This window comes from Lithobates pipiens, unplaced genomic scaffold, assembly GCF_037356315.1.
Source record: "Lithobates pipiens isolate NorthernLeopardFrog02 unplaced genomic scaffold, aLitPip1_a1.2 Scaffold_11, whole genome shotgun sequence".
Lineage (NCBI taxonomy): Eukaryota > Metazoa > Chordata > Amphibia > Anura > Ranidae > Lithobates > Lithobates pipiens.
Genome location: NW_027507696.1, coordinates 15,257,859 through 15,281,415, shown reverse-complemented (window position 1 = coordinate 15,281,415; position 23,557 = coordinate 15,257,859). Strand labels below are relative to the sequence as shown.

Sequence of the window (23,557 nt, the reverse complement as noted above, 5' to 3'; positions counted from 1 at the left end):
CAAAAATCAGAAAGTATTAACCCTGTCACCAATGGCAGCAAATGAACCCTAACCCACCCTCTAAAGGAAGATGATATATTTTTATTTTCTTGTGAGTCATGTCCTAGAACTTAGCTGTGATGGTACATGTGTGGCATGTGACATGTATATATGGATTGCAAATGGCCAGCTTATACACATAATGGGGACAATATACCAATCTTCAGTATGTACATTTGCTTATGGGGCAGAATTAAGGCAGTTCTCAGACACTATTGTGAATGGACATGCAAACATAATCTGACCATCCCTGGGTATCTAGTCTAACCCATGTAAAGGCTAATGCCAGCTTATTAGAAAAATCAACAGTGATTGAATATTAACCACTTCAGTATAGGGCACTTATACACCTTCCTGCCCAGACCGATTTTCAGCTTTCAGCGCTGTCACACTTTGAATGACAATTGCATGGTCGAGCTACACTGTACCCAAATTACATTTTTTATTATTTTGTTCCCACAAATAGAGCTTTCTTTTGGTGGTATTTGATCACCTCTGGGATTTTTATTTTCTGCTAAATAAATAAAAAAAGACCGAAAATTTTGTTTCTGTTTCCGAAAATGACACTGGGCAAGGCTGCAAATGGCACTGGGCAAGGCTGCAAATGGCACTGGGCAAGGCTGCAAACGGCACTGGGCAAGGCTGCAAATGGCACTGGGCAAGGCTGCAAACGGCACTGGGCAAGGCTGAAAATGACACTGGGCAAAGCTGCAAATGGCACTGGGCAAGGCTGCAAATGGACACTGATCATTCTGCAATGATGGACAAGGCTGCAGATGAACACTGATAATGCTGTATTGATGGGCATTTAAATGTAAATTATTTTCCTTAAAATTCTCTCCTAAACTTGGGGTGCATGTTATATTCCGGCACGTGTTATATGCCAATAAATACGGTAAGTTTTCTCCTTCACTGATGGGCACTAATGGGGCTACACTGATGGGCACTGATAAGATGGCACTGAGGGGCACTGATAATGGGCACTAATATCTGGCACTGATAGACAGCATTGATAGGGGCACTGATGTGTAGCACTGATGGGTACACATATGTGGCAACTGATGGGCACTGAAAGGCAGCACTGGTGAGCACTGATAGGCGGCACTGGTGAGCACTGATAGGCGGCACAGATGGGCACTGATAGGTGGCACGGATGGGCACTGATAGGTGGCACATATGGGCACTGATAGTTGGCAAAGATGGGCATGGATGGGCACTGATAGGTGACACTGATGTACACTAATGGATGGTACTGGTGGGCATCACTGATTGGCAGGCATCCATTGTGGGCACCTATTTGGAGGGCATTGTGGTCACTGATTGGCATCCATTGTGGGCATACCTGTTGGTGAATAGTGGTGGGAGTCCCTGGTGGTCCAGTGTGGGCATCCTTGGGGGGCTGATAATCAATCAGCACAGACCCCCCCCGGTCAAAGCAGAAGCCGATCAACAGCTCTTCCTGTTTACATCTTGATCAGCCATAATTGGATAGGGCTGATCAGGTGGTAAGGAGTCTCCATCAGAGACTCTTTACCTAGATCAATATTGCGGTGTGTCAGACTGACACACCGCAACAACGATTGCCCGGGGGGTGCGCATCGGCTTGATATCCTGGCGACGTCATATGATGTCCGGTCAGGATATCACAACCACTTTTCCTCTGTTATTTTGCTAAATGGTGGGCGGCAAGTGGTTAAAACACTACACTTTCACCCCTGAATTTACAAGATATAAAAATTTCCCACTGAGATGGGTGGATCAACCATTTGAACAGATTTTAAAGTGGTTGCATCACTGTGTTGCAGTTCTATTTTGTATTAGTATACACGGAAAAATCGACCTAGATGTCTGTGGCACTAGGGAGGATAATAAATATGTCATAAGAGGGCAAATTTGAAACTGTGAAAGAGGCTTATTATTTAAGATGTGTATATGTGTATATATGGAAATAATGTCTGACGGTAGTAGAAAAACATTTTTTGTTGTCCTTTGCTGCTCAGTTCTCATTTTTGTTTGGAAATTAACCTTATTCTTCCTTCATTAGTCTGGCTTCCTGTAGACTGCAAGGTTAAAAATCATGTTCCTTTTGGCAGTATAGATAGAAAAGTAAATAGATAGATAGATAGATAGATAGATAAGCTGTTCAAAAACATTATGCGGTAACTTACTTGTGAGAATGACAGACATGTTGTTCGGAGACGTGCAGGTGATTCGATTTCTTTCCCAGTCACTAACAGCAATGCTCATGAAGATGGCGTGGAGAGATGCGTTATGCGAGGATACGGTTATAGAAATGTTTTTGTACATATTTTCAGGCTCTATTTCTATCTTTTTTGAGGGGTAAGCATCTTTTAGAAGACAGCCAACAGTTACAGACCGAGAATTGTCCAGCACACCACAGCATGGAAGTAATGGTAGTAGTTTTCCAGGAGTTGCATTAACTGCAAAAAATAAAAATTATTTCATCAGATGTTCAAAGAATGTAGAACTCAGTTCTAACACATGTTAAAGGATGAGTCAAATAGGACAGCAATGTGGTTTAATGGCCAGTGCGTCTGTCATGCAGGGTCCTTGGTTTAGATCCTCACCAGGACACTACCTGCATGGAGTTTGCATGTTCTCCCTATGTTTGTGTGGGTTTCTTCCAGGTACTCTGGTTTCCTCCCACACTTCAAAGAAACACTGCGGGATATTTACTAAAGGAAAATTGACTTTGCATTACAAGTGCAAACTACAAGTGCAAAGCGCACTTGAAATTGTACTGAAAGTGCACTTGGAAGTGCAATCACTGTAGAGCCGAGGGGGACATGCAAGGAAAATAAAAAACAGCATTTTAGCTTGTACATGATTGGATGATAAACTCAGCAGAGCTTCCCTTCATTTCAAATCTACCCCTTAGATTTACAGGGACTGCACTTCCAAGTGCACTTTCAGTGCAATTTCAAGTGCACTTTGCACTTGTGGTGCAAAGTTGATTTGCCGTTCGTAAATAACCCCCACTGTTTGGTTAATTGGCTCCTGTCCAAATTGGCCCTTGTATATATAAATATGAGTTAGGGACCATAGACTTTAAGCTCCTTGAGAGGAGGGACTGATGTCACTGTACAACATATAAAAAATACGGTGTAAAATTGTTGGGGCTATATAAATAAACACCTGTAAAGAATAATACAATTTTCAGTTTCATGTGCATTCCAGCAGGTTTGATCATCTATCAACTTTTTTAATCTGCTGGGAACCCATCTCCAAGATACCAGCTTGCTGCCCCCCATCTGGTAAAAAAGGGAATTAGCAATTATGTTTTGGCAACCCAACTTCTTTTGCCTAGGAGGCATTGCCCCATCTGTGTCCCTTGCAGTTATGTTTTAAAATATTGGCAAAGTAAAGCAACATATTTTGGTAACTCTATCAAGTTGTAATATAATATATGAAAATCCAACGCTCAACAAATTAATATTTATTTATTTATTATTATTTCACTTGCCTTTATTCATATGTTTTCTCAACATTTACTTGCATATTAATCTATCCAGGTGTGGCAGTGAGAGGGCTGGAAAACATTACAACACACTACCAAAAGCACTTATGCCCCTTTCACACTGGGGCGGTTTTCAGGCGCTACAGCACTAAAAATATCGCTTGTGTAGTGCCTGAAAAAAATGGCCCCTTTCACTCCAGTGTGAAAGCCGGAGAGCTTTCACACTGGAGCGGTGTGCTAGCAGGACGGTAAAAAAAGTCCTGTTAGCCGCATCTTTGGAGCGGTGAAGGAGCGGTGTATTCACCACTCCTAAACCGCTCCTACCCATTGAAATCAATGGGACAGCGCGGCTATACTGCCGGCAAAGCGCCGATGCAGCGGTGCTTTGCAGGCGGTTTTAACCCTTTTTTGGCTGCTAGCGGGGGTTAAAACCACCCCGGTAGCGCCCACAGACCGCCGCTAAAACGACGGTAAAGCGCCGCTAAAAATAGCGGCGCTTTACCGCTGACGGCCGCACCACCCCAGTGTGAAAGGGGCCTTAAAGAGTTGCAGCAACAGTTTAAAACAAACAGCCAGAGTTACAGGAATTGCTATAAAAAATTCTTAGGCAACACTCGCGGGTATTGCAAATCACTGTGACTCCTCACTGCCCACTGTTGCTACCTCCTTCTAGGTATAATTGTAGTAAAAGTAAATATAGATAGATATGAATTAAAACTGGTATCTCAAGACATATAGATATGAGTAGTCGACAGTAGGGATGAGCCGAACACCCCCCGGTTCGGTTCGCACCAGAACTTTCGAACGGACCCCAAATTCGAACGAACTTTAGAACCCCATTAAAGTCTATGGGACTCGAACATTCGAAATGAAAAGTGCTAATTTTAACGGCTAATATGCAAGATACTGTCCTAAAAAGGGTTTGGGGACCTGGCTCCTGCCCCAGGGGACATGGGTCAATGCCTAAAATGTTTTTAAAAATGGCCGTTTTGGCGGGAGCACTGATTTTAATGACGATTAAAGTGAAAAAAAAAGTGAAATATTCCTTTAAATATGGTGCCTGGGGGGTGTCTGTAGTATGCCTGTGAAGTGCCACGTGTTTCCCGTGTTTAGAACAGTCCCTGCACAAAATGACATTAAACGGAAATAACACCATTTAAAACTGCTTGCGGTTTTAATGTTATATCTGGTTCCTGCAATATGGTTGAAAATCATTGAGAAAAATGGCATGGGTAGCCCTCCCTGCCCATTACCAGCCTATTTGGGTCTTGTACGCATATTAAGGGGAACCCTGTACCCATATTAAAAAAAGGAAATGCGTGTGGCCCCCAGGCCCTATATACTCAGAACAGCAGTATACAGGCGGTGCAAACAAGACAGGGACTGTGTAGGTTTGTTGTGTTAAGTTGAATCTGTTTGTAATTTTCAACTGGTACATTTTTAAAGTGTAGCTCCAGCCAAAAAAACTATTTTTAAGCTTTTTGGAAAACATAGGGAAGGGTTATCACCCCTGTATAATTTGTTTTGTCGTCCATCTTTTTTCATCTCACTTGCTGTTGTCTCCTTCTGTTTGCAAGTAGGAGATGTTTGTAAATTGGATGTTTGAAAGTAGGGGCCTGCCCTATATGCTCTGCATAAATGGCGGAACAAGGTGTTGGTTTTGCCACAACATTGTAAGCCCTCAAAGTGACTCTTGGTGGGCGCTGGAGCGCCCTGCTGTGAACGATTATATCAAGAATTGTAATTACATGCCATTGTTGAACAGTGGTAGAAAAATTGACCTTTGGTGGTTGTGGTGCTGGTGCCACAACACTATAAGTCCTCACCGTTACTCTGGGTGGGCACAGGAAGGGGCCCTCCTGTGAAATATTATATCAAGAATTGTAATTACATGTCCCTGTTAAACAGGGGCAGAAAAATTTGGCCTTAGGCACTGCTGCTGGTGCCACCACACTGCAACCTCTCCCATATACTCTAGTTTTATTGCAGGAATTAGCCCTGCTGCAAAGCATTGCATCAAAAATTGTATTTAAACGCCCCTGTTAAACAGGGGCAGAAAAATTGTGCCTTAGGCACTGGTGCTGGTGCCACCACACTGCAACCTCTGCCATATACTCTAGTTTTATTGCAGGAATTAGCCCTGCTGCAAAGCATTGCATCAAAAATTGTAATTAAACGCCCCTGTTAAACAGGGGCAGAAAAATTGGGCCTTAGACACTGGTGCTGGTGCCACCACACTGCAACCTCTGCCATATACTCTAGTTTTATTGCAGGAATTAGCCCTGCTGCAAAGCATTGCATCAAAAATTGTAATTAAACGCCCCTGTTAAACAGGGGCAGAAAAATTGGGCCTTACGCACTGGTGCTGGTGCCACCACACTGCAACCTCTCCCATATACTCTTGTTTGATTGCAGGAATTAGCCCTGCTGCAAAGCATTGCATCAAAAATTGTACTTAAACGCCCCTGTTAAACAGGGGCAGAAAAATTGGGCTGATGGCATCAACCAGAACCAGAAATGTTCTTCCAACATATCAGCGGAGGAGGAAGAGGATAGACAATCAACATAACAGGACACTCACTCAGCATCAGCATAGGCAGTCTTGAAGGGATGTGATATTTCAAAAAAAATTATTCTGTTACATCAGCTTCAGGTGCTTGGTAGCTGTGGGTGATCCAAGACTGATTCATCTTGATGAAGGTCAGTCGATCAACTGATTCGGTGGACAGGTGCACCCTGTGATCGGTAACAAAGCCACCAGCAGCACTGAAGGTGCGTTCCGAAAGAACGCTGGATGCAGGACAGGCCAGTAGCTCAATTGCATACTGTGCAAGCTCTGGCCAGTGATCCATCCTCAAGACCCAGTAAGCCAGAGGATTTTCGGTGGGAAAGGTGTCCAAGTCTGACCTTGCCCCTAGGTATTCCTGCACCATGTAAATCAGACGCTGGCGATGGGTGCTGGAACCGATCATACCTTGGGGCTGCGGACTAAAAAATTGTCTGAAAGCATCAGTCAGACGGCCACCTTCTCCACCGCTCCTTCTGACCGATGCCTCAGCAACACGTTGTCCAGGACCAGGAGTTTGTAACCTCCCAGTCTCTGGGAACGCGTTGCACAGACCTTTCTGCAAGGCCTCCCGGAGATGTCTCATCCTCTGCTCCCTCTGCGATGGCAAGATAAGGTCGGCAACCTTACCCTTGTACCGTGGATCAAGGAGAGTGGCCAGCCAGTAATGGTCCCTCTCCTTGATCCGAAGAATACGAGGATCCTTCCGCAGGCTTTGCAGGATCAGGGAGGCCATGCAGCGTAGGTTAGCTGAGGCATTCGGTCCGGAGTCCTCTGGGTCACTAAGGACAACATGATCCGCAGCTACCTCCTCCCAGCCATGTACAAGTCCCTGTGTTTCTTGGGACTGTAAATCATCCCTACAAGACTGCTGCTGTTGATGCTGATGCTGAGTGCCAGCCTCCACCTCCATGCTGACACAATCATCCTCATCCTCCTCTTCCTCCTCCTCATCCTCTTCCTGTGTGATGGGTGGCACAGCAGGAACACTGTCTGGATAAAGGGGGCCTTGAGAGGCAAGGAAGTCCTCCTCTTCCTGCCTCTGTTCTGCCTCAAGTGCCCTGTCCATTATTCCACGCAGCGTATGCTCCAAGAGGTGGACAAGAGGTACAGTGTCACTGATGCATGCACTGTCACTGCTCACCATCCTTGTGGCCTCCTCAAACGGTGACAGGACAGTGCATGCATCCCTGATCATGCCCCACTGGCGTAGTGAGAAAAAACCAAGCTCCCCTGACCCTGTCCTGGTGCTGTAGTCGCACAGGTACTCATTGATGGCCCTCTGCTGCATGTGCAACCGCTGCAGCATGGCCAATGTTGAGTTCCATCTGGTGGGCATGTCACATATAAGGCGGTTCTTGGGCAGGTTCAACTCCTTTTGGAGCTCAGCCAGCCGAGCACAGGCATTAAATGATCGGCGGAAATGCACACAGACTTTCCTGGCCTGCTTCAGGACATCCTGTAAGCCAGGGTACCTGCCCAAGAACCGCTGCACCACCAGGTTAAGGACGTGAGCTACACAGGGCACATGGGTCAGTTGTCCCTGTCAGAGGGCGGAGAGGAGGTTGGTGCCATTGTCGCAAACCACCATTCCTGGCTTAAGCTGGCGTGGCGTCAACCACCTCTCGGCCTGCCCCTGCAGAGCTGACAAAACATCCGCCCCAGTGTGGCTCCTGTCCCCCAAACAAACCAGCGCAAGCACGGCATGGCATCGTTTTGCCTGCGTACTTGCGTAGCCCCTGGAACGCCTATGGAGCACCGCTGGTTCTGAGGACAGAGCACTGGAAGAGGCCATGGAGGAAGAAGAAGAGGAGGGGGTGGAGGAGAGAGGCGTGTCACAACCAATAGTAGCATTTTGGATGCTTGGTGGCGGAACAACCTCCAACACTACTGCACCTTGTCCTGCATCCTTCCCAGCTGCCAGAAGAGTGACCCAATGGGCCGTGAAAGACAGGTAACGTCCCTGTCCATGCCTGCTGGACCATGAGTCAGCGGTAATATGCACCTTACCGCTGACCGCCCTGTCCAGCGAGGCAAGGACATTGCCTTCCACATGCCGGTAGAGAGCCGGAATCGCCTTCCGTGAGAAAAAGTGGCGTTTGGGGACCTGCCACTGAGGAACCGCACATTGTACAAACTCACGGAAGGGGGCCGAGTCTACCAACTGAAAAGGCAGCAGTTGAAGTGCTAGCAATTTAGCCAAGCTAGCATTCAACCGCTGGGCATGTGGATGGCTTGGAGTGAACTTCTTTCGCCGGTCCAGCAGCTGGGGCAGGGACATTTGCCTGCTATAATCGGACGTGGGTGTACCGCTAGCAGAGTTCCCGAAAGCACTTGGCTGTGACACACCTAATTCTACACCTTCATTCCTCTCAGAGCAGGTTTCAGAGAGGACTGAAGGTCTAGTGGGGTTGGAGATGCCAGCTGATGAGGAGCAAGGAGAGGTCCGCTTTGTTCTTTGGTGTGGGTCTTTGAGGTACGCTTGCCAACGAGCTGCATGGCAGGTCAACATATGTCTGGTCAAGCATGTGGTGCCCAAGCGGCTGATGTTTTGGCCACGTGAGATACGCTTGAGACATGTTGCAAATAGCAGCGGTGCGATCTGATGCACTCGTCTCAAAAAAGGCCCACACCAAAGAACTTTTAGAATAATGCGCAGAGGCAGCGCTCTGCACAGGCGGAGCTCTGCGGTGTGATTCAGTCGGTGTGCTGCCCCTAAGCTGGCCCCCGGAGGGCATCCTGCCTCGTTGGACATGTGCCTCCTCCTCCTCCTCTCTCCTTCCAGGCACCCACGTGGAGTCAGTGCCCTCATCATCCCCTCCCTCTTCATCGCTGTAGCAAACCTGGCAGTATGCTGCAGCTTGTGGAACATGACTGCCAGATTGCTGTCCTTCTTGAGCATCCCCTCTCTCTGCGCTCACGCTACTGCCTTCCTCTAGCTGAGTGTCATCATCAGAGCCCACAAAACACTGGGCATCCTCCTGGAGCATGTACCCAACACTGTGCTCAAAGAGTTCAGGAGACTCCTCAGGAGGACGTGGTGGGTCTAGGGAAGGAGTCACTGATGATGACATTGAGAGGAGGGAAGACAATGCGTTGGCAGCTGCTTTGCTAGTACCCTGAGACTGGGTGAGAGAGGATGAGGAGGATGAAGAGGGCTTGGTCATCCACTCTACCAAGTCGTTGGCATGTTGCGGTTCAACATGTCCAGCTGCCGAAAAGAAGGACAAGCGTGTCCCATGGCCACGTGCTGATGACAATGCACCGCGTCCACGACCAGCACTGTTGTCTCTAGACACAGAGCCTGCTTGCCCTCTTTTATCGGCTCGCGCCTGTCTGCCTCTCCTTGCTGGCCTTCCAGACATGGTAATGGCCTGAAGGGAGTTGGGTAAAAAAGCAGTTGGGTAGTGTATATTGTGCTAGAGGCACACAACACCCACTAACTCCTGCAGATGCCTTTATTATAGAACACCAGAGATAAAGGGGTATATACAGATGTATACTGTGCTGTGCTGGAGGCACACACAACTTCCAATAACTCCTGCAGATGGCAAGTGGGCTCAAATAGAGAACAGCTATGTAGGTGGATATAGCGGTATGTACTGGGTACAGAGCACGCAGACAGCACGCACGCACGCACAAATCTCCTAACACTACTGACTGCAAGCTCTATTATGAAAGATAGATCACTAGCTATATACAGTAGGTGAGGTGAATATAGCGGTGTATACTGCGGTCAGGGCACGCAGACAATAACCACTACACAACAGCAAGATCGAAAATCGGCCGAAAACGATCAGTGTGTACTGTGTTGAAGGTACACAGAACACCCACTGCTTCAGACGCCAACACACTACACAAGGCCGCCGCGCTGGCGGCCTTATATAGTGTGGGGCGTGCACTACACAGCCTGAGCTATGATTGACCACAGGCATCCTGCCTGTGGCCAATCATGGCTCTCCTCGCTGCTGGCGCTGCGATTGGCCAAGCATGCGGGGTCACAGTGCATGCTTGGCCAATCATGAGCCAGCAATGCACTGCGCCATCGCAATGCATTGTGGGCCGTGTGCGCCACACGAATTTGGCGCGAACGGACCAAAATGTTCGGACTTCGCCGAACGGACGAACAGCCGATGTTCGAGTCGAACGTATGTTCGACTCGAACACGAAGCTCATCCCTAGTCGACAGCATACAATCACAAAACAAGATCTAATAGTGATAATGCAAAAAAAAAAAAAAAAGAATGTTTACTATTTATAGTACTACAGGCATACCCCACTTTTAGGCCGGGTTCACACCGCTGCGATGCGGGAACACCGCGAATCCGCGGCGTTTTCCCGCATCGCATTACTCCCGCCGGCAGTTCACACTGCCCTATGCGAACGGCTGGGAGTGTCAATGATATGTTAATGACACCCCCAGATCCGTCCGCATATCGCAGTGCGATCTGCCGACTCGCACAGGAATCGGATCGCATGGTGTGAACACCCATGCGATCCGATTCTGTTGCGGACCAAAAAAAGGGTCCCGTGCGAGTTTGCTGCGGGAGCGATGCGAATTCAGCCATACTATCTGTATGGCTGTACTCGCATCGCTACGGAGATCAGATGTGATTAGCACTGCAGTGCGGTGCGAATCACATCCGGATCTCCCCCCGCAGCAGTGTGAACCCGGCCTAAAGTACACAATGGGGTTTATTTACTAAAGCTGGAAAGTGCAAAATCAGGGTCGCTTCTGCATAGAAACCAATGAGCTTCTAACCCCAGCTTGTTCAATTAAGTTTTGGTAATAAAACCTGGAAGCTCATTGGTTTCTATGCAGAAGTGGGCATATCCGGTATCTATTAACTTGACACAACCTTGTCTTTCATATTTTACCACAAAATGGGTATTATATTGTGTGTGTTTTCATGAAAATTAATTTTATTATATTTTTTCCTGAAAGTGTGCGTTTAATAAACAGTTATGCAAATATCATACGACATAAAAATGTACAACTATCATATTTTTTTTATTCTACAGGGCCTCTGCTTTCAGAATATATATATAATGTTCTGGGGGATTAAGTAACTTTATTGTAAAAAAAAAAAAAAAAAGATTGTTACAAAATTTGCTCTAGAGCTAAACTGGCTAAAACGTTTTAGCTGGAGTTTGGCTTTAATTTAATTTAATCTAAAGCTACTAGTACATCTAATATTTCCTTTCCTCCAGACTGATTAAGCTGATTTCCAAAGGTGCTTCTGTGGTAGACATGTGTGGTTAGTTTGATTCCAAATCAAATTCCAAATTGGAAGTATCAAAATTTCTGAATGACAACTACATTTTAACGAAACCAAAATAACAAAACAAAATTTCAGATGGAATTCTAATTCAAAAAGCTTTCAAAGCAAATCATTTTCTAATCAAATTTTGAATTAATAGAATATATAAAACAATAAAATACAATAAAATAGAATAGAAAAAAACATAACCATTTCCCAAAAATGAATAGAATAAATTTGAATTAGAATAGAATAGAGAAGAATAGAATAGAATATAAAAAAAACAATGGAATAGAATAGAAAAAAACATTTTTCGAATTCTAATATTATTATTAGCATACAGGATTTATATAGTTTCAACCATTTGCGCAGAGCGTTACAACTATGGAAGCAGACAGTACAGTTACAATACAATTCAATACAGAGGGATCAGAGGGCCCTGCTCATTAGAGCTTACAACTTAGAAGGGAGGGTCAAGTGGAACAAAAGGTAATAACTGTGTGGGATGATCAGATGAAGAAAATGAAAATACAGTTGTTAGGTATGGGTAGGATAAGCTTCTCTGAAGAGAAGGGTTTTTTAGGGATAGTCTAAAAGCTAATAGAGTAGGAGATAATTGGACAGATGGGGGCGGTAAGGAGTTCCATAGGATTGGAGAGGCTCTGGAAAAGTCCTGGAGGCAGGCAAAGGAGGAGGTGACGAAGGAGCTGGAAAGCAGGAGGTCTTAAGAGGAATCAAGAGAACGATTAGGTTGGTATTTTGAGACTAGGCTAGTGATGTAGCTGGGGGCAAAGTTGTGGATGGCTTTGTAAGTAGTTGTTAGTATTTTGTATTTAATTTGTTGGGTGAGTGGAAGCCAGTGGAGGAATTGATAGAGAGGGGTAGCAGAGCAATTGGTAAGGTGGATGAGTCTGGCAGCAACATTCATGATGGATTGAAGGGGGGATAGACTATGTCGAGGTAAGCTAATGAGAAGGGAGTTGCAGTAGTTGAGAGATGACCAGGGAGTGAATTAAGAGCTTTGTTGTGTCATTGGTTAGAAAGGGGCATATTTTGGAGATGTTGCGGAGGTTGAGATGGCAAGATTTGGACAGTGATTGAACGTGGTGCTTAACGGAGAGTTCAGAGTCCAGGACTACACCTAGGACCTTGGCATGTGGGGATGGGCTGATAGTTGTTCCATCAATTTTGACAGAGAGATCAGGGGAAGAGGCACATGGGGAGGAAAAATTATAAGTTTGGTTGAATAGATTAAGTTTGAGGAAGTGGTGTGACATCCAGACTGATATATCTGATAGTAAATTAGTGATATGTGAGGAGAATAAATTAAGTAGTAGAATACATTTTAATAGAATAGAAAAAAGTATAATAGAATAGAAAATAAAATAATAGAAAAGAATAGAATAGGCAAAAATTTTGAATTTCAAATAGAATAAATTACATTTGAATAGAAAGGAATAGAATAGAAAATAATGACATATAAAAGAATAGATAAAACAATTGAATAGAATGGCATAGAAAAAATATAACCATCTTTAAAAATTTGAATTTCAAATAGAATAAATACAATTTCGAATGGAATTCAATTCCAACTTTAATTCCAATTAGAATTTGTCTCGTTTATTAGAATTTGAATCGATATGAATTTTCGGAATTCAAAATGATTCAAATTCATATAAAGGAGACAAGTTCTGAAAATGAATTAAACCAATTTAGCAAATTGAATTTCTGTAAATAACGAATCAAATCGAAACAAAACAAATGTTTTCGTACTGCACATGTCTATTCTGTGACTTCTTCATGAAGGCACTGTAATACAGAAGGTGTGTTACTGCCCAGATAACCAGCAGGTAAAAATAAAAAAGCCTAAAAAAAGAAAACTAGTGACTTCTAATCATTAGTAATCTGCAATATATTAAATGTTATGCTTTAGTTTAAAACTGCTTTAAGCTTGATGTGCATTCCAGCAAGTCTGCTGCTTCTGGGTTGTGTATCTTGCAGGTTGGGGGTGTGCAGGTGCCCTTCAGAAAGACACGGCTTAGACCAGCTGATGTTAGTATATAATGTTTTGATCAGAATGAATTGTCAAATGTGGATGGGAAGGAGGCTGTGTTGCTAACCGCCTATAGATTTACAGACAGCCTGTAATTTTCAGCCCATTTTAGGGCTGTCCGTAAATGCCCGTTACGGCAGTGGCGCCCTTAAAAAAGATGGCTTATGGCGACCATGCAAATGCGGATGCACGGTTCCGAAACCTGCCAGGCTCAGGAAAGCTTGTACATGCTTGGCTTGACAGAACATACGCAGTAATGGGTGTCACCTGGTACTATTTTTGAATGAAAGCTCGTCAGATCAGAGGAGGAGCCGAGGAGGGGTGAGGACAGTGACACTGTGTGTTATTGTGAGGGGATAATATAAAGGCAGAGGAGGACATTACTGGCAGGAAGGAGTGAAGCCATGAAGGGGACAAAGGAGGGCAATGATGTGCTGCCCTGTGGAGAGGTGAAAGGGGACAGGAGGAGGACACTGATGTGAAGAAGTAATATGAAGGGGGACAGAGGAGAAAACTAGCGTGAGGGTGAGGACTACCATGTCTACTACTACCATGTCTACTACCATGGACTACCACTAGGGTGAGGACTACCATATCTGCGCAGCTTCTGACCGCCTCCTGTATCATGTCCACACTCTCTGTCTACCTCTGGTGTCATGTCTGCAGCCTCTGTACACCTCCTGTATCATGGCAGCAGCCTCTGTCCACCTCCTGTATAATGTCTGCAGCCTCTGTCCACCTCCTGTATCTTGTATGCAGCCTCTGTTCACTTCCTGTATCATGTTCGCAGCCTCTGTCCACTTCCTGTATCAAGTCTGAAGCCTCTGTCCACTTCCTGCATCGTGTCCGCAGCCTTTAATCATCTCTTGTACCATGCCCGCAGTCTCTGACCATCTCTTGTCTTTTATCATGTCTGCAGTCACTGAGGGGGAGTCTAGGGAGGAGTCAAGAGTGGGAATACTTCCAGGATGGGGGTAATGGGAGAAGTTAGACCAGGCATGTCCAAAGTCTAACCTGTGGACCAATAGCGGCCCGGGGTCTGGTTTTGAACTGCCCGACTTGTTATCAGGGCTGTCAGATGAGCAATCCCCTGCCGAGCTATACATTGGCACTGTGAGAAGCTTGTCAGCCTCAAAAGTGAAAGGAAAGTGCAGGGGAGTGTGCTGTGCTCTCTGCTTCCCCCTATAGTGCAGTACCCGGCTGAATAAGGAAGCTGGAAAGGTACAGTACTGTGCTAAAAGCTAGATTCGTTTTAAAAGTGCTTTATTCATGTGTCTGTGCGTGTGTCTGTATGTATGTCTGTATTTATGTGTATGTATGTGTCTGTATGTATGTCTGTATGTATGTGTATGCATGTGTCTGTATGTGTATGCATGTGTCTGTATATATGTCTGTATGTATGTGTATGCATGTGTCTGCATGCATGTCTGTATGTATGTGTATGCATGTGTCTGTATGTATGTCTGTATGTATGTGTATGCATGTGTCTGTATGTGTATGCATGTGTCTGTATATATGTATGTATGTATGTGTATGCATGTGTCTGTATGTATGTGTATGCATGTGTATGTCTGTATGTATGTGCATGTGTCTGTATGTGTGTGCATGTGTCTGTATGTATGTCTGTATGTATGTGTGTGCATATGGCTGTATGTATGTGTGTGCATGTCTGTATGTGTGTGTATGTGTCTGTATGTGTGTGTGCATGTGTCTGTGTGTATGTTACTTTTAATCCGGACCCCCCCATTCCTGTACCATCAGAAGTGCTTTTGTAGGGCTTGTGTATGATAGCAGCCAGGACAGCTGCTCCTCTGCAAAGCAATTTATGCACAGATTGCTTTTGAGAGGCATTTAAAAGGCAGTAAAGAGGCATTATTTTGCCTCCTCACCACCTGTTTTAAGCCCGTAAATGCAGCATCACTATACCACAACTGTGCCATCGGCACAGTTGCGGGGTAGTTGAAGTGCAGGCCCATTCACCCTGGGTATACCTCCAGCTGCAGCCACAGCATGTGTACACCCCCATCTGCTCCCTCTGCAGCTAAAGGGGGAGAAGTTGGGGGTGGTAAAAACAGCTTAACCATGTTGTTTTACTGCCCCTCTAACCTGACATGTGAACAAGCCCTTGGTTCACATCTGTGTGGCTGAATGCTGCGTGTAGGGCACGCACCCTACCCCTACCCACAAAATGCAGGGAAAGAAGTCCCTGAGCTTTTTTTTCTTTTAAATTGCAATCCACCAAAAGCACCACATGTTTTCCAATGTGTGGGGTACCATTGGGAATTAATGGTACCCCTAAAGAGCAGAGCATTCGTCTGTGTGTCGGGAACGAGCGCAAAAAAGGCAAGAGAATTCTTGATGGGCAGTGTATTAGTGCTCGGATGAACACACTTAGACCAAATTTAATGGTTCAATGGTAGGCCCTCGTGCATGGTCACTTCATCAAATCGGGCCCTCTTTGAAAAAAGTTAGGACACCCCTGAGTTAGACATATGTGGACTGTGGAAAGAAGGCTATAGGATAAAACCAGAGGCATTAATCTGGATCCGTCTGACTGAGCCCTACACAGTGAACCTGAGAGGAGTTCAGTGATAGCACCGCCAAGCCAGTCGGAGATGGTAGGTTGTTGATGTAAGGGGGAGTCAATACAATAATGTAAGGGGGCACTTATATAAAAGTCCCCCCCTATGTTAGTAACCCCCCCCTTACCATAGTGCATTCACTCTGCGTGCCCCCCCACACCAGAGTTCCTGGCATTCCTCTTTACATCAGAGTCTGCAGGAGTCCCCCTTACAGTGCAAGGGCAGTGCTGCAGACCCTGATGTAAGTGGGAACTCTGATGTAAAGGGAATGCAGTGGACTCTGATATAAGGTGGACTCTGGTCACCAGAGCCCTTACATTAGAGTACCCTCCCAGATCATGATCTGCAGCGTTCCCCTTTACATAATAGTTCCCTTTCACTGTAAGGGGGAATCCTGCAGACTCTGCTGTAAGGGAGGACTCTGTGCTGGCTGGCTTAGATTAACATGACCTTCATGTAAATAGAGAAATATGGCTTTTGACTTTGTTTAACTTAAACACATTGCCAATGGCACTAGCTATACGTTTATAGTTTACATATTGATATTTGCCAGTTAAAAATGCGGCTCTGTCAGTAAATTTCATGGTGTTTGCTAGTAAAAAATTTGGAAATGTTTGCATCCTGCTAGTAAATTTCACTTTGTGGGTTGGCAACACTGAAAGGAGAGGGGGGATGTTGACTTCCATTGTGAAATGTGGATAGATGGGAAAAGAAGATATTGTGAGAAAGGAGGAAATATAGAGGCACGATAACAAAAGGGTGCATTGTGGTAATATCTATATTTCCCATTAAGGATTTTTTTTCCTTTTCATTCCAAAAACAAGTTATACACGAAAAGAACAAAATAACGTACCCAGGTCCCTGTGAACAATAAAAAAAATACTAATCAAAAATTACCCACACTCTGTGCTTAAAGAGGAAGTAAACCCTGATGAGTTTACTTCCTCTTTGATTCCCTGCAAAGGTAAAGCATAATGGACTACTATGCATGTAAGAAGTTACAGCAAAACTTTTTTTTCCCTTTTGGGATAAAAGTTTACATAAATAAATAGAAATCGATCATTGTAAGCACCCCTGTCAGTGTTAAATGGTTTGTCTCATCTCTGTCACTGATACATTCTGCAGGAGAGCTTGTTCGTTTGAAAAAAAAAACAACAGACTTCCTGGATGGATCACCATAGGAAAATAGAAGAAAGAAAATGAATTCAGCCATCATATCTAAGAAATGGTAAACTGCAATATAATAAATATTTTCTTTTGGGTTGAATACCACTTTAAATTCACTGATTAAAATAGCGGTCACCAGTTCTGTTTACTGTGTCTTGAGCCAGCCAGTAATTTCAATAATTTTGTTGAATGTTACCAGATAGGCCTATGGGTCATCATCGGTTGTTAAGGAATTTTTGGGAGCACCTGCAGCTTTTTCAGGAGACATCTGTGCAAGTCTCTGTACCACCTCAGGGTCTTCCAGTTCATTTCCACAACACCTTTTAACTTTTCGATTAAGATTTATGTTCTTGATTTTTTTAATTATCTGCTGCTGAGTCTGTTTGTGTAGTGCCTACATTTGTTTCTGCAAGCTTTCCTTAAAATTTAGAGTTCTTGTCGCACCAATATGATTTACTTTTCTATAATTTATGGAAAATTTGATTACACCTTGATCACTATTACCCAAGTTTTCTCTAATAAGCATGTCTGTAATATGCTCTGTGTTGTTGGAAATTATTAGATTTTATTTTATTATGTTTCCTTGTTGGGGCTTCCACAATCTATTCCATGAAATTGTCCATATTCAATATGTTTAAGAAATGGCAAGCCTTTGTTGACTGTTCAGTTCCATTTTCCCAATCAATATCAGGATAATTAAAATCGCCCACAATAATAACATTACCATGCTACCAAGCTATTTCATTTTGTGAAATAAATTGAGATTCCTCCTTGTCCTTTATGTAAGGAGCCCTATAACATATTTCCACAAATGATTTAAAACTTGCTGTACTCTTATGGAGCTCCAGCCTTAATAACTCTGCACCTTCAAAGTTCTCATAAGTGATATGATCTCTCAAACTCACTTTCAGATTGATGATATACATACCCCTCCACCTCTTCTGTCAATTCTGTCCCTCAAAAATGGTATGTTTTCCCAGGAATTTGCAGCAGCCCAGTCATGTAAGCTGTCCAATCAAGTTTTTGGTATTCCCACAAAGAAGCTCTAGCTCATCCCTTTTGTTTGCCAGGCTTCTTGCCTTTGTGAACAAAACTTTTAATTTTGTATTAGAATATTATTTTCTATTATTACTTGTTTTCCACTAATCTTTTTTATTTGACTTAAATTTGACTTGATAAATTTCACAGCCATCTAGTTTGAGCCCCATTCCCTCCACTATTCCACTCCTCTCTAAATCTCACTCCCTCGTAGACCATTGCTCTTCATATGGCATATTCTTATCTGATCCCTCTATTTTAAATCAATTCCAGTCTTCTAACTATTTTGCCCCAATAGAGCTGCACCCTCCTCATTTTGTAGTAGTCTGTCCCTACAGTAGAGCTAGTAACTGACCAAAAAGTCAGCCCAGTTCTCCAGGAACTGAAAACAACAGTTTCTCAGTCACTTGTTCAACTCTCTAAGCTCCCATTGCCTTTCTGATGTGGCTTGTGGAACAGGTAGTATTTTATCTACCTTGTCATTTGTATCAAAGTTTATCATTACAGCTGGGTCTTCCTCAGCACCACCTAACAATCTGTCAACCCTATCCACAATGTAGTAAACCTGACCACTAGTAAAAAGCAAATAGTTTATTGATCACAGTCTTTGTGACACATTTCCCTGTCTGCCCTTCTAATAATGGAGTCGCATGTGACCATTATCTGCTTCTCTTTTCCTACACATCTGTTCCCATCCTTACTGGAGCAGTCATTCCCCAGCCCTGGATGCTAGAGGAGGTAGACAACTCCAGTGATGCTACTCCTGGACTGATATTTCCAATAACATGGGCATATTTATTGTGATGTATCAACTTAGAACTAGCCTCTCTAACCCATCTTCTAACTGTAACCCAGTTACCTACCTCTGACCCCCATCTGCCTAATTTATCCACTCTCCCCTATATTGGCCCTAGCCAGCACCTAATGGGTGAGGCCCAAACTCCTCTCCAAGTTGTTATAAATCTCAACAAAACATCATACACGTTGAACCTAAAATATATTAATACAATATCAAGATCCAATCACGCTACATAGCAGCTATAGTTTCAAAATACGAATTCAAACTAACAAAGCAACAACTTGATGGGATATAATTAACAAAAAAATTGTATTTTATCGGTACCTAAATCTAGGTCTTCTCATTTGTCCATCAAATGTTAAAAATTAAAAGGGGGAGAGGAGAAAACAAATATTAATCCCTTCTATCACAAATGGCCCCAAGCATCCCTTATGCATAAACACCCATAGTATCATTAATGACCCCCGTCGGCATTAGATGCTGTTACGGGTTGTCCAGCCATTTTAGCCCAGACTTTATTGTACTTACTAGGGCAACACTTATTAATATAGGTGTCTCTATACAATGGGAGATTATTATTTACCCATTGTTTCCAGTATAGAAGTGTAGGAGAACAAGGTTTCTTCCAATGCATAGCAATAGCTTTTCAAATAATGTTGTATTAGCAAACACTCGCTCAGACACTGTTGGAACAATAGCCTCTACAAGACCCAGCAAGCAAACAGACATTAAGACCGGTAAAGGAGCAGAGGTAATAGTATTCAATAAACCCACTACTTCTACCCCAAAAAATATCTATATATGGGCAAATCCAAAAAATGTGTGTGAAATCCCCCTGAGAGGCTCCGCACCGCCAGCACTTAGAAGAGCATGCAGGATTAATCTTTTGAAGTCTATAAGGTGTAATATATGCTCTATTTACCAATTTAAACTGAATCATGTGGTCTCTCAAGGATACCAGAGATTGCAGAGGGAAATCCCACACACCCGCCCAATCCTCCATATCCAAATCTGGTACATCTCGCATCCACCTAGCTCTGAGACCTTCTAATGGCGAAATAGAGATTAAAGTGAGATAAGAGTACAGTCTCGAGGTGGGCTTATCCAGGCACTTAACTCTGAGTACTGATTCTAAAGAGGATTGTATAATCCTAATGCCACTTACATCCGATCGGACTTGGTCCAGCGGACCAGAGTCCGTCGGACAATTCGATCGTAGGTAAATTGGAAACAACAGGAGGGATTATTGCAGTGAAAAAAAACACATGTACACCATGATATATATAAAAAATATAAATGTTATTACATCACAGAAAAATCCATTTAACATGAAGACCAACAATAATAAAACCCAAACAATGTTAGAGAGCAAAATCCAAAAGATAAAGGCCAGTAGTATGGTAATCAGCCTTCAGAGGAGTAATCGAGTCAGCTCTTCCCTACATGTTTCACCAAGGCATTGGCTTCTTCAGGGAAACAAGATAGACTATCTTGTTTCCATAAAGAAGCCATGCTGGGACTGTGATATCATAAGGGGCGCGGTCACCGTGTGACATCACCCGCTGACCCAGTCCGTTATGCCTATATAAGTCACCGTGCACTGTGTCCATGGCATTACAGTGGGAGAGAGCGTTGTGTCAACAGCGAAAGAACAGAAGAAGGAAGAAGAAGAAGAAGACGGTGATGAAGGAGAAAGCCGGGCTCCTCCGCTAGCAAAAGAGGTGCAAAAGAGCAGAAGATAGCGGAGGAACCCAGCGAGAAGAACCGGAAAGCGTGGAGAAGTCAGGAGAAGACCCCCAAAGTCGGAAGAGAACCACCGGAGCTGTCTAATAAACTACTTTAAAACCCTGTGTAGTGTGTTTTTATTGACACTTTTTCCTCCAGGTGAATGGGTAGGGGTACCATGCACCCCATACTCATTCACATAGGGTGGGGGGCCAGGATCTGGGGCTCCCGGATTCCGATAAGCCCCTCACCCGCAGACCCTGCCAACCAACGGCCAGGGTTGTCGGGAAGAGGCCCTTATCCTCATCAACATGGGGACAAGGTGCTTTGGGGTGGGGGGCCGCAGGGTGCCCCCCTTCCCCAAAGCACCCACCCCTCCATGTTGAGGGCATGCAGCCTGGTACAGTTCAGGAGGGGGGGCACTCGCTCGGCCCCACCCCCTTTCCTGACCAGCCAGGCTGCGGGCTCGGATAAGGGTATGGATTCTGGGGGGACCTCCACGCCATTTTTTTGGTGTAGGGGTTATCCTTAAAATCCATACCAGGCGATGGGGATTGCAAGGTGTCAATCTCGTCAATGAAAGCGGAAAGATTGACTTCCTTCTCTAGTCCCATTGTACCTTAAGTCACGTTCAAAATGAACAGACTTTAGTCCATGTGTGGGCAAGTCCGTTCATTTTGAAAGTCCTTCAGACCGCAGCCAAAAGTCTGACGGGAAGCACATCAGACTTAGTCTGCTGGAAAGTCCATTCGTGTGTGTGCAAATCCGCTCATTTAGAAAGTCCGGCGGACCTCCACTGCAAAGTCCGGTGGATTGTGCGCTGGACCAAGTCTCCCGGAAAGTCCGATCATGTGTACGTGGCATTAGACTGTCCTCTGGAAACTGTGCATGAAAAATGTGGAGTAGCTGGAAATATTGAAATAAATAAGAACTAGGTACGATTATCCACGTTGTTAAAGTGTCTGTAAAGTCACATCTAGTAAATCCTTTTTACCTCTCTGTTTTTGATCCATATTAAGTACAGTGTGTGTTTTTTTTAAATTACATGTCTAAGCACCTGTTTACTGCTGTGCGGTCACAAGGTTTCCTTCTGCTCGCCTTCCCAATCCAAGTGAGTGCAGTGGAAGGGGCTTTGATTCCCTTCAACATAGAATATGGGAGGAACAGCTACAGGGGAATAGAAAATCAATAAAGCAGGAGCAGAGGGGCTGGGCAGGGTTCACACCACAGACTACGGAAATTATAGGGAGGGGGAAAGAGTGAGATGCTGAAGATAGCAGGATGACAGAGGGACATAAACTGACCATGCTATCATGGATCAACAGCCATGATTAGTGTGGTCAGTTTACACAAGGGAGCACAGGAGAAGGCAAGATCAACCAGGTATTGTACAATATGGAAATGGACAAGTGACACTGCAAAAGCACTATGCGCTATATAATGCCTAAAAAGGGATCGGAGAATATTTTTACTTGTTTTTTATGGGGGGGGGGGGGGGTTGCAACCACTTTAATACCTTTCAGTGTTGTCAATCACATTATGAATCTGGGGAGACCTGATTAGCTCTATGGGGATAGTTTACAAATTAAACACTGCTACATTCAGCAATAAAGCTTTATGTTTTACCCTGTTTCACGATCTCCTGGGGAGTTCTATGTCTTTGTTTTAACTATGCTGTTATCGTGACAATATACTTTACAGAGAGAGCCTCATACAGTTCTCTCCCCAGTGGCAGCTGGTGTTTTTTTTTTTGGGGGGGGGGGGGGCGGCAAACAACCACCCCCCAGGCGACCAGCGGCACAGCACTACCACCCCCCCCCCCCCCCACCCCAGGCGGCCGGCAGTCCGGCACTTATCCAATCTAGGTGATGGGGTGGGGGGGTTGGTAGTGTGGGCTGCAGGGTGTGGGCAGCAGCTTCGGTGTCTGCTCCTCCAGCAGCTTCCTCAGCAGTGTGTCTTCTCTCCTCTGCCTAAGTGCTAGGCATCCAATAGGATCGCCTAACACTTGGGTCAATTTGGGAAACAGGTCTCATGACCTGCCTCCTGATTGGTGGGGATGAACATCTTATGTCATTCGCACAGCACTTCTGTGCAGATCACATGCAATTTTTGTACGATGCGAACTCAGCCATATAGATGGTATGGCTGAATTTGCATTGTATTCAGACCAAAATCACACAAGACCCTTTTTTTTTTTTGTTCACATCAGAATCTGATCACATGGGTGTTCACACCTATGCAATCCAAGTCCAAATTGACAGTTTGCACTGCGATATACAAACCAATCTGGGGTTGTCATTAACTTTGTATTGATATTCCCAGCGCTTCACATAGGGCATTGTGAGCTGCCTGCGAGTCAGGTGTGATGCAGGAACTGGATTTGCGAGGTTTCCCGCATTACACCAGTGTGAACCCAGCCTTAAAGCTTCAGGAGCTATTCACTCTTTTGCTTTCAATGACGCTATCGCCCACACATAATCACCAGCATCCCCCACTGGGTCTACAGTAATTCCTAATGACCTCATTCACAAGTGGGAATACCATACCATACCATCTTCAGGCAGCAGAAAATCTCAGCTGCAGGTGAATGGTATTTAAATGTAAGTGCACACTTTTTTTAAGGCTGTTTCGTTAACGACTATTTTTTATATCTGGAAAAAAAGAATAGTGTATGCCAAGTATAAGAAACAATGGTTAAACAAAGCAGTATACATTTAAGCACTACAAGTTTTACAGGGTATGTGAATGTCCAAAGACTTCAAAACCCAATACATTTGGTACTGTGGACTGAGAGAACAAATATGGAGGTAATGAGTCAAGTTAGCAAAGGCCCGGGTCTTAGATTAAAC

At 44.4% G+C, this 23,557-nt stretch overlaps 1 protein-coding gene and 2 gene segments (V, D, J or C); all 3 read right to left on the bottom strand.

The window, feature by feature from the left end:
* Positions 1-23,557, bottom strand: part of LOC143960247 (uncharacterized) — a 181,753-nt gene that overhangs the window by 63,742 nt on the left and 94,454 nt on the right. Inside the window, exon 2 of the mRNA XM_077468627.1 lies at positions 2,208-2,480. Coding sequence (XP_077324753.1) covers positions 2,208-2,480 — 273 coding nt within the window. The remainder of the gene's footprint in view (positions 1-2,207; positions 2,481-23,557) is intronic.
* Positions 1-23,557, bottom strand: part of LOC143960265 (immunoglobulin heavy constant epsilon-like) — a 418,829-nt gene that overhangs the window by 350,469 nt on the left and 44,803 nt on the right.
* Positions 1-23,557, bottom strand: part of LOC143960260 (Ig gamma-2C chain C region-like) — a 296,856-nt gene that overhangs the window by 229,964 nt on the left and 43,335 nt on the right.